The sequence below is a fragment of the Nerophis lumbriciformis genome, linkage group LG22, assembly GCF_033978685.3.
Source record: "Nerophis lumbriciformis linkage group LG22, RoL_Nlum_v2.1, whole genome shotgun sequence".
Lineage (NCBI taxonomy): Eukaryota > Metazoa > Chordata > Actinopteri > Syngnathiformes > Syngnathidae > Nerophis > Nerophis lumbriciformis.
Window position 1 is genome coordinate 15094959 of NC_084569.2, and position 11559 is coordinate 15106517.

The 11559-nt window shown below is 43.1% G+C and overlaps 1 protein-coding gene across 1 annotated transcript in view; it reads left to right on the forward strand.

Moving 5' to 3' along the window:
- Window positions 1-9369, forward strand: part of crebbpb (CREB binding protein b) — a 91525-nt gene extending 82156 nt beyond the window's left edge. Inside the window, exons 23-32 of the mRNA XM_061974171.2 lie at window positions 1486-1563; window positions 1660-1727; window positions 1830-1980; window positions 2076-2222; window positions 2301-2414; window positions 2500-2665; window positions 3545-3712; window positions 3836-3997; window positions 5751-6032; window positions 6114-9369. Coding sequence (XP_061830155.1) covers window positions 1486-1563; window positions 1660-1727; window positions 1830-1980; window positions 2076-2222; window positions 2301-2414; window positions 2500-2665; window positions 3545-3712; window positions 3836-3997; window positions 5751-6032; window positions 6114-8432 — 3655 coding nt within the window. The 3' untranslated portion in view covers window positions 8433-9369. The remainder of the gene's footprint in view (window positions 1-1485; window positions 1564-1659; window positions 1728-1829; window positions 1981-2075; window positions 2223-2300; window positions 2415-2499; window positions 2666-3544; window positions 3713-3835; window positions 3998-5750; window positions 6033-6113) is intronic.
- Window positions 9370-11559: the final 2190 nt, after the last annotated feature.

Consider the following 11559-nt stretch of genomic DNA (forward strand, 5'->3'; position numbering starts at 1 on the left):
ATCATTAACTTAGAATTTAATGACAGCAACACATTGCAAAAAAGTTGGCACAGGGGGGAACTGAAGAGACCAATTTTTAAAGCTTTTCAGGTGGAATTCTTTCCTATTCTTGCTTGATGTACAGCTTAAGTTGTTCAACAGTCCGGGGTCTCCGTTGTCATATTTTACGCTTCATAATGAGCCACACATTTTCAATGGGAGACAAGGCTGGACTACAGGAAGGCCAGTCTAGTACCAGCACTCTTTTACTACGAAGCCACGCGGTTGTAAAACGTGCAGAATGTGGCTTGGCATTGTATTGCTGAAATAAGCAGGGGCGTCCATGAAAAAGACGTTGCTTTGATGGCAACATATGTTGCTCCAAAACCTGTATGTACCTTTCAGCATAGCATTAATGGTGCCTTCACAGATGTGTAAGTTACCCCATGCCTTGGGTTCTAATACACCCCCATACCATCACAGATGCTGGCTTTGGCCCTATAACAGTCCGGATGGTTCTTTTCCTCTTTGGTCCGGAGGACACAACGTCCACGGTTTCCAAAAACAATTTGAAATGTGGACTAATCAGACCACAGAACACTTTTCTCCTTTGCATTAGTCCATCTTAGATGAGCTCAGGCCCAGCGAAGCCGGCAGAGTTTCTGGGTGTTGTTGATAAATGGCTTTCGCTTTGCGTAGTAGAGTTTTAACTTGCACTTACAGATGTAGCAACAAACTGTAGTTACTGACAATGGTTTTCTGAAGTGTTCCTGAGCCCATGTGGTGATATCCTTTACACACTGATGTCGGTTTTTGATGCAGTACCGCCTGAGGGATTGAAGGTCACTGGGATTTAATGTTGGTTTTCGGCCTTGTCGCTTATGTGCAGTGATTTCTCCAGATTCTCTGAACCTTTTGATGATATTAAGGACTGTAGATGGTGAAATCCCTAAAATCCTTGCAATAGCTCGTTGATAAATGTTTGTTCGACAATTTGCTCCCGCATTTGTTCACAAAGTGGTGACCGTCGCCCCATCCTTGTTTGTGAATAAATGAGCATTTCATGGAAGCTGCTTTTATACCCAATTAAGGCACCCACCTGTTCCCAATTAGCCTGTTCCCCTGTGGGATCTTCCAAATAAGTGTTTGATGAGCATTCCTCAACTTTCTCAGTCTTTTTTGCCACTGGTGCCAGCTTTTTTGAAACATGTTGCCCAAGCTGTAATTTAAAAAATGTGCTAATACTTGCAAAAAATAACAAAGTTTACCAGTTCGAACGTTAAGTATCTTGTCTTTGCAGTCTATTCAATTGAATATAAGTTTTTTTAATTTACAATTTACACAACGTGCAAACTTCACTGGTTTTGGGTTTTGTATATAATAGATTTTAGTCCATATCGCCCATCTCTACTACCTGTACCGTGTCTGATGATCTGATGCTGGCGTTGATTTGTGAATCCCTTTATAAGATTGAAACATTGTTATTACAAATGTCTTTCCTTGCAGGTTTGTAGAATGTAAAGACTGTGGACGCAAGATGCATCAAATCTGCGTGCTGCACTACGACGTCATTTGGCCGTCGGGGTGAGTCTCAACATGGTCACAACAAAATAAACTTAAGCAACCCAACCACAGAAATGTCTTTTTTTAACACGGTTTGATATCTTTTCTGCCCTTTAGCTTTATCTGTGACAACTGCCTGAAGAGGGCTGGGAAAACAAAAAAGGAAAACAGATTTTCAGCCAAAAGTAAGTTGAATGTCGACGTGAAACACCTAAAAGAGATCTACTGTTGGACAGAAGTCGAAATGTTAGTTAGATTTATTAAAAATGAATTTGTTTCGTGTGTAGGGCTGCAGTCTACGAGGTTGGGGACATACATTGAAGACAGAGTAAATAAGTACTTGAAAAGAAAGAACCACCCAGAGGCTGGTGAGGTGTTTGTACGAGTTGTTGCCAGCTCTGACAAAACAGTGGAGGTTAAGCCTGGAATGAAGTCCAGGTATTTTCCTGTTCCAGTGCTTTGAGCCATTTTATCTGTGTGGATTATGATTGAGATTTTTTTTGACACGTTAGCGTTGCTTTTGTGCTCCTCAGGTTTGTGGATTCGGGTGAGATGGTGGAGAGCTTCCCTTATAGAACCAAAGCACTTTTTGCATTTGAAGAAATCGATGGGGTGGATGTCTGTTTCTTTGGAATGCACGTCCAGGAGTATGGCTCAGATTGTCCTTTTCCAAATACAAGGTAAAGCAAAGCAACAAATAATTCTAATATTTGTCTCAAGGCATCCTTCTGTAAAAATCTTTATATTTTGTCCTGTAGGCGGGTTTATATATCATACCTCGACAGTATTCACTTCTTCAAGCCACGCTTGCTCAGGACTGCAGTTTACCATGAGATCTTAATAGGATACTTGGAGTATGTTAAGAAACAGGGGTATGTAAAAATATATATCATCATACATTATTTAATTTGACTGTGGAGCAATTTAAATCTAAAAAACACAATGGATCCTCTTCAGGTATGTGATGGGTCACATCTGGGCCTGCCCTCCCAGTGAGGGAGACGACTACATTTTCCACTGCCATCCTGCGGACCAGAAAATCCCCAAACCCAAGAGGCTCCAAGAGTGGTACAAAAAGATGCTGGAAAAGGCTTTTGCTGAGAGAATCCTACACGACTTCAAGGTCGGCAAATTATGTCTTTGTGGAGAAACTCCTCTTCCACCATTTTGAGATATTTTTTTTTAGTCTTGTGGTTTTCTGAGTGAAAAGGTGTGAAGTCTAAGAGTAAAGGGTTACTAACTTACTAATAACATACTAATTATTTTTTGTGTTTGTAAATGCCTATTACCGTATTTTTCGGACTATAAGACGCAGTTTTTTTTTCATAGTTTGGCTGGGGGTACGACTTATACTCAGGAGCGACTTATGTGTCAAATTATTAACACATTACCGTAAAATATCAAATAATATTATTTAGCTCATTCACGTAAGAGACTAGACGTATAAGATTTCATGGGATTTAGCGATTAGGAGGGACAGATTGTTTGGTAAACGTATAGCATGTTCTATATGTTATACCGGTAGTTATTTGAATGACTCTTACGATAATATGTTACGTTAACATACCAGGCACGTTCTCAGTTGGTTATTTATGCCTCATATAACGTACACTTATTCAGCCTGTTGTTCACTATTCTTTATTTATTTTAAATTGCCTTTCAAATGTCTATTCTTGGTGTTGGGGTTTATCAAATAAATTTCCCCCCAAAAATGCGGCTTATACTCCAGTGCGACTTATATGTGTTTTTTTCCTTCTTTATTATGCATTTTCGGTCGGTTGCGACTTATACTCTGGAGTGACTTATACTCCGAAAAATACAGTATTAAATATGAATGTTTGAGTATTATACATGGCTTTTGAATATGAATTTTTTTTTTTTAGTAGTGGCTGTTTGATTTATATGGCTACACTATTTGAATTGTTTTTGTCTGTAAACATTTCTGTTAAACTTGCAAGCATTTTGTTACTATTTGATGCATCTTCTTTGTGTCTGCCTTTAGGACATTTTCAAGCAAGCAACAGAAGACAGGTTGACCAGTGCGAACGAGTTGCCGTACTTTGAAGGGGACTTTTGGCCTAATGTGCTGGAGGAGAGCATCAAAGAGCTGGAGCAGGAAGAGGAGGAGAGGAAGAAGGAGGAGAACACGGCCTCCTGTGAGACGCCAGAGGTGAGTGAAGATATGATGGGGACTGGTCAGAACAGTCCTTTCAACAGACACTTTTGTAGTCCTTCTTTGCATGAACTTCTCATGCTTGCTGTGCAGTTTTTATTCATGTGCATACGTTTCAAGGGAGCCCAAGCTGACAGCAAGAATGCCAAAAAGAAGAATAACAAGAAGACCAACAAGAATAAGAGCAGCGTCAGCCGTGCCAACAAGAAAAAACCCGGGATGCCCAATGTGGCCAATGACCTGTCCCAAAAGCTCTACGCCACCATGGAAAAGCATAAGGAGGTGCGCCATACTCATAATGTCTATTTTACAAGTTGATTTGTTGTTGTCATTAGGGAAGCAACGATTAACAGGTTTTACTATTAACCGTGATTAAAAACATCACGGTTGTTTAATCACAAAGGCTCCACTACAACGTGTGTTTCCGTCCTCTTCACTCGCTATAAAACAGACATTAAGTTAGTACGTTATTTTCGGCACACTCTGCACGGAATAAAAACAAAGTTACACACACTTTTATGCACCTATCGAGAGACACTAATATGTCTACTAGTATGCTACATTAACGGTATCTTAAAAATGGCAGCAGGACAAAGCAGCAAACTTTGCAAAGATTTTGCGTACTTAAAAAATGACCACGGAGTCACAGAAGACCATGGCTCTCCTGTTTGCTTATACTAGCAAAAGAAAGTTGCAGATAAAGTGTAGCTGCTTTCGATACACGGCAACACAGGAAAGTTATTTTTTGTAAAACGGGCGTTTATTGACTCCTTCTTGCTGTATACACCATCCACGCCAACGCGCCGTGAGAACTTACAAAATACAGTACATCAGACTTTGATTTTACATCAATAAACACTCAGAAAAAAATTCAATTACAAAAATACAATACCTCGTTTGCTGCTTGTAACGAAAAGAGGTTGTAATAATCCCTTGGTTGAAGTTTTACACAAATTATCGAATACACTTAAAGCTTTCGAGGAGCTGAAGACGAAGTGCTCAAGCACCCTCCCCTCTTGCATGTTCTGCCTTGTTTACTGTTCGTGGGGTCGCAACATCACAACAACAACAACAGCTTTGCAACACAATACATTTACATTTTGCTCAGGAGATTTTACAATCACACTTTTTCTAATAATATTTTATAACGCTGCATCATTAACTTATTTGTTAATATTTATTTATTTATGACACATTTAAAGCCTGCAAACTCTCAGCAACAGCTACATAAAGGGTCTAGTGCGTTTTAATATGGTGCAGCATTTGCGGGATCATCACCCATCTTTACATGCCAAAAATACATAATCTGAGGTAAGTTATGTTAGTGGCAAGTTACTTAATGAAGAATTGGGTCGGTAAAAAGATAAATATAAGCATGTCATTTACAATCAGTAGCTTAGCGTTGAGTCAGTTCAATGTAAACAAACAGCAACAGGTACAACTTTGATTCAGTCACAATTTACCGCTAGATTGTTTCTTTCTGTCTGTGTTGAATAAACTATAGGTATTGTAAGTTAATAAAGCAAGTGTAAAACTAACATAACATCAGGAGCTTGTAGAATAACAGATGGGATCTGATTATGTGCATTCCATTTAACGCAGCATAAAATACATTATTGAAAATAGGCATGGATGACCGTTGATGACAATACCACTTGTTTATTACCCACCCACATGACATTTACCCTCAATAAAGTACATTTGAATATCATATTATCAATACAAATATCAATAATGTATTTATTGTTAACAAAAAGACATGCACTTGGGGATAGTCTGATTGTCAACACTAAATTGGCCCAAGTGTGTGAATGTGAGTGTGAATGCGTGTCTATATGTGTTGGCCCTGCGATGAGTTGGCGACTTGTCCAGGGTGAACCCTGCCTTCTGCAACCGAGCCACACCGTGCTAATCAATGCATAATAATTGTGAAGCTGTGATTATTATTCAGACTATAATGTACAGTCCAAATCTATAATCATCCCTAGTTGTCATACTGTGTTAAATCCCTAAAAATACTTTCTTCTCCTACCAGGTCTTTTTTGTCATCCACTTTTATTCTGGGCCAGTCATTAACACCCTGCCACCCATCATGGACCCTGACCCTTTGTTGTCTTGTGACCTGATGGATGGCCGTGACGCCTTCCTGACTCTGGCCAGAGATAAGCACTGGGAGTTCAGCTCGTTAAGACGATGCAAGTGGAGCACCATGTGCATGCTGGTGGAGCTGCACAACCAGGGCCAGGATCGCTTTGTTTACACCTGCAACGAGTGCAAGCACCATGTGGAGACACGCTGGCACTGCACTGTTTGTGAGGTAGGGAACCTTTTTAAGGAAAGGTTTGAAATGTACAAGTTTGATTTCTGATCCAAACATTGTCTTGTTTTCCTGTCACAGGACTATGACCTATGCATCAACTGCTATAATGCGAAGGGCCATGAACACAAGATGGTGAAATGGGGCTTAGGTTTAGATGATGACAGCAACGGCCAGAATGCAGAGGCCTCAAAGAGCCCCCAGGAAAGCCGACGTCTCAGCATCCAACGCTGCATTCAGTCCCTCGTCCACGCCTGCCAGTGCCGCAATGCCAACTGCTCCCTCCCGTCATGTCAGAAGATGAAAAGGGTGGTTCAACACACCAAGGGCTGCAAGCGCAAAACTAATGGTGGCTGCCCTGTGTGCAAGCAGCTTATCGCTTTGTGTTGTTACCACGCCAAGCACTGTCAAGAGAACAAGTGTCCTGTTCCCTTCTGTCTCAACATCAAGCACAAACTCCGTCAGCAGCAACTACAGCATCGGCTCCAGCAGGCTCAATTGATGCGACGCAGAATGGCCAGTATGGCTGGAAGGGGTATGCCCATGCCATCTCCACCTATGTCATCTGCCCCAGACACTCCAAACTCTGTGCAGCAACCGAACACGCCGCAGACCCCACAACCCATGCCTATTCAGCCCCAACAACAGCAACAGCCACCGCCGCCCAACCATGCCAATGTTGTCCAAGTCTTCCCCAACAATGGTCGCATCAGCCAGCCCCCAACACCGATTCCACAGGGCAAACCAGGGCCGCAGTCGTCACCGCTTCATCAGCAACAGTCTCCATTGCCCAGCTTACCACATCAACAGCATCCTCTGCCTCAGATGGTACAGCAGCAGCAGCCGCAGCATCAGCAACAGCAGCCCCTGCTGGCAGCGCTGAAAGTGGCCAAACAGATTGAGAAGGTAGCTAAGGCAAAGCAGCAGCAGCAGCAGCAGCAGCAACAACAGCAACAACAAAATTACCCCATGAATGGGATGCCTATGAACCACCCGCGCATGATGGGATCCATGCAAAGTCAGATGCAGATGATGCAAGGGCCGCGGGGGCCTCAGGTGATGCAGGCCATGCAGCAAGGCCAGTGGGGTCCTGGAATGCAGGGTGCAATGCAGAAACCCCAGGGCCATCCCCAGCAGGTCCCTCCACAACAAGGGGTCATGGCCGCTCAGCAGGCCCAGGGAGGTCCCATGCCTCAGCAAAGTCAGCTCATGCAGAGGCCCATGTTGCCCCAGCAACAGGGACTCCAGATGCCTGGAGTCATGCCTCCCCAGGGGCCCTCGCAGCAGGGCATGACACCACAGCAGCAGAACATGCCCCGGGGTATGCCTGCCAACATCGCGCCCAACGCTTTGCAGGAGTTACGGCGCACCCTCAGATCTCCCAGCTCTCCCCAGCAGCAGCAGCAGGTCCTGAACATCCTCAAGTCAAACCCCCAGCTCATGGCTGCTTTCATTAAACAGAGGACAGCGAAATATCAGGCTAACCAGCCGCAGCAGCAGCCATCGCAGCAGCAAAACCATCAAGCCATGCAGGGATCTACGGCAGGAATGCAAGCTATGATGCAGGTGCAGAGAGCTGGCATTCCCCCCCAACAACAACCTCCACAGCAGGTGGGTCTGCAGGGCATGGCCCCCATGGGACCCCAAGGCCAAATGATGAATGTGGCTCAAAACGGGAATCCTCAGCTATACCGCAGACAGCAGCTGCTCAGGATGCAGCAACAGGCGCAGCAGCAGCAGCAGCAGCAGCAACAGGCAGGCATGTCTCAGCAGCATGGTTCGTTCTCCCAGCAGCAGCCAGGACCAGCGAGCTACTCCCAGCTCCGCATGCAGCAGCAGATGGCTATGCAAAGTGTGTCTATGGGCCAGCTTCCTCCCTCTTCCCAAATGGGCCAAGGTGGCATGGGCATGGACGCGACCCAGAACCTCCTGCAACAGCGGATGCTACAGCAACAGCAGATGTTAAAACAGCAGATGGCGTCTCCAATGCAAGCGAATTCCATGAGCCCTCAGCCACACATGCTGCCTGGCCAAGCACAGGGCAGTGCTCACTTACCTGGCCAACCGATGGGAAACTCCTTGAGCAACCAACGTTCGCCAGTCCCGGTCCAGTCGCCTCGGCCGCCTTCGCAGCAGCAGCCGCCGCCGCATTCCAGTCCATCTCCACGGATGCAGCCTCAGCCCTCACCCCAGCATGGTGCCCTTCTCTCAAGCTCCCCTCATCCCAGCCTGGGAGGACCTATGTCAGGCCCAATGGAGCAGGGACATATGGGAACACCAGAGCACAGCGCCATGCTCCCACAGCTTAACACACCAAACCGAGGGGGGTTAAGTACTGACATGGGCATGGTGGGGGACCCTACGGGAGATACGCTGGAGAAATTTGTTGAAGGATTGTAGCAGAAGAAAGGTCTTGGCAAAACAATAGGGCCTACAAACTGTGAACCTTCTGCTAACCAAGGGACTGCTTTTTATTCCAACACACAGTGATTTACCAGTCACTGTTGCAAAGAAGACACAAAGGATATTTTTTTGGTTTGGACCAGCCATGCAAATTTTGCTGTGGTCTTTGTGTTGTTTAAACTTGATTTGCATTTGTTATGCTCTGGTATTGGTATTTTTTAAACAAAAACTTCCCAAAACAAAAAATATCTTGTTTCCCTTTTTTTTGTCTTTTCTTATTTTTTTTGTATCTTTGCAAATAAGTATTTTATTTGTGTTGACAGACTGTAAAGATAAAACTGGGATTATGTTTTTCTTGCCAGGTTCACCTATTGCTCAGTTGCTCTTGTTCCAGGCTAATTTATTCTAATATGCCATTTTTCAAAAGGACTGCCTGCCTTTGGGAAAGCCTTAATTTTCCTTCCTGCTTGCAGAATCTATGGAAGATTAAAGTATTTGTTTAGCTCTAGGAACTATTGCACACATACAAACACAACACGCAGGCGTTAAAAGAAACCTGCATTGAAGCTTGTCGAGTTTTCCCCCATGCCAGTATGTTCTTTTTGTACTGGCCTAGGCTCGGTATTTGTCTTGCATATGTACAAATAATCACTTTTGTCTCTCTTTCAGTCCGGATACATTCTCTCCAAGTCCTGTTCTCCTTTTGCCTGTGGTGAGAAATGAACTTGTTCAACTGCTGATTTGTGTTATAAGTTCTGCGCATCATTTTCTATCTTACATTAAACTTGAATTGATGAGGAACTGTTCTGTCATGCAGCTCAACGGCACTGTAAATATGCTGAAAATAAGAAAGAAATCACTGTACAAACTGGTTCAAAATGGCTCATTTCGTACTTATATACCATATTGTTTAATAAACCTGTGTGCCACAGAATCTTGGTCCTGTTTTGACTGACACTTTTATTCATGATGTAGTTTATCAGATTCTCTAGGTCAAAAAAGATTTTACTTTTCACCGTGCCCCCTCTGTGGACATGCATTCAACTTTAATTATCTTTAAAGCAAAGAGGACATAAAAGTCTGAAGTTTTTGAAGGTTGATAAAACCTTGGATTCTTTTGAATTTACCACAAATGTATCAATTAACTTCACTTTGTTTGGTTTTTGTTACCCTTTTGAAGGCATTTTGATCAAATGTCAAATTTAAATAAAGAATATCACTAATGTTACGCACGTTTGTAATGTCAACAATGACGTCAATTGTTCAAAATACCCCCAAAGGGTTAAAATAAAAATGTGCTATTTAGTTTGGGCTTTTTTTTTGTTTAGGGTTGACGTTGAACGACAGATTTGAGAAAAGTTAAAAAAAATAATTGACTTATGTCCTCTGGCTTCGAAAATACAATACATTGCCAAAAGTATTTGACCACCCATCCAAATGGTCAGAATCAGGTGTCCTAATCGCTTGGCTTGGCCACAGGTGTAAAAAAAACAAGCACTTGGGCATGGAGACTGTTTCTACAAACATTTGTGAAAGAATGGGCCGCTCTCAGGAGCTCAGTGATTTCTAGCGTGGAACTGTCATTCCACTCGAGAAATTTCCTCGCTCCTAAATATTCCAAAGTCAACTGTCGGCTTTATTATAAGAAAATGGAAGAGTTTGTGAACAACAGCAACTCAGCCACCAAGTGGTAGGCCATGTAAACTGACAGAGAGGGGTCAGCAGATGCTGAAGCGGATAGTGCAAAGAGGTCGCCGACTTTCTGCACAGTCAGTTGCTACAGAGCTCCAAACTTCATGTGACCTTCCAATTAGCCCACATACAGTACACAGAGAGTTTCATGGAATGGGTTTCCATGGCCGAGCAGCTTTATCTAAGCCATACATCACCTGGTCCAATGCGAAACGTCAGATGCAGTGGTGTAAAGCATGTCGCCACTGGACTCTAGAGCAGTGGAGATGTGTTCTCTGGAGTGATGAATCACGCTTTTCCATCTGGCAATCTGTTGGACGAGTCTGGATTTGGAGGTTGCCAGGAGAACGGTACATTTCGGACTGCATTGTGTGAAATTGGGTGGAGGAGGAATTATAGTGTGGGGTTGTTTTTCAGGAGTTGGGCTTGACCCCTTAGTTCCAGTGAAAGGAACTTTGAATGCTCCAGGATACCAAAACATTTTGGACAATTCCATGCTCCCAACCTTGTGGGAACAGTTTGGAGCGGGCCCATTCCTCTTGTAACATGACTATGCACCAGTGCACAAAGCAAGGTCCATAAAAACATGGATGACAGAGTCTGGTGTGGATGAACTTGACTGGCCTGCACAGAGTCCTGACCTGAACCTGATAGAACACCTTTGGGATGAATTAGAACGGAGACCGAGAGCCAGGCCTTCTCGACCAACATCAGTGTGAGACCTCACCAATGCGCTTTTGGAAGAATGGTGGAAAATTCCTATAAACACACTCCGCAACCTTGTGGACAGCCTTCCCAGAAGAGTTGAAGCTGTAATAGCTGCCAAAGGTGGACCAACATCATATTGAACCCTATGGGTTAGGAATGGGATGGCACTTTTAATTGATTGATTGATTGATTGAAACTTTTATTAGTAGATTGCACAGTACAATTGACCTCTAAATGGTAACACCCGAATAAGTTTTTCAACTTGTTTAAGTCGGGGTCCACGCTAATCAATTCAAATTCAAGTTCATATGTGAGTCAAGGGAGGTGGCCAAATACTTTTGGCAAAGTGAATTGCTCCAGTCAATAACTGGCAGTGTAATTATTGGTAACGTATTGGAAATTATTTTATTTTTTTAATTTAACATGAAAAAACCCTTTAGGACAAATAATGTATAATGGAGCAACACAACAAAAATGATGATCAAAAACACAGCTAAATGTAGTTAAAGGAATCTTATCCTCTTCGAGTTAGTTGACCACAATTTGACCTTGGCAATTTATCATGTAAAAATATTCGTAATTAAGAATAATTCTACATTTAAAATAATTACACTACATTGCTACATACACAATCGAAAAAAATAATCTTAACATTTTGTCAATTAGCATTTTATCAGTCACATTTACGTAGCTGACCGACGCCATTTTAAATCAGGCACTTAGA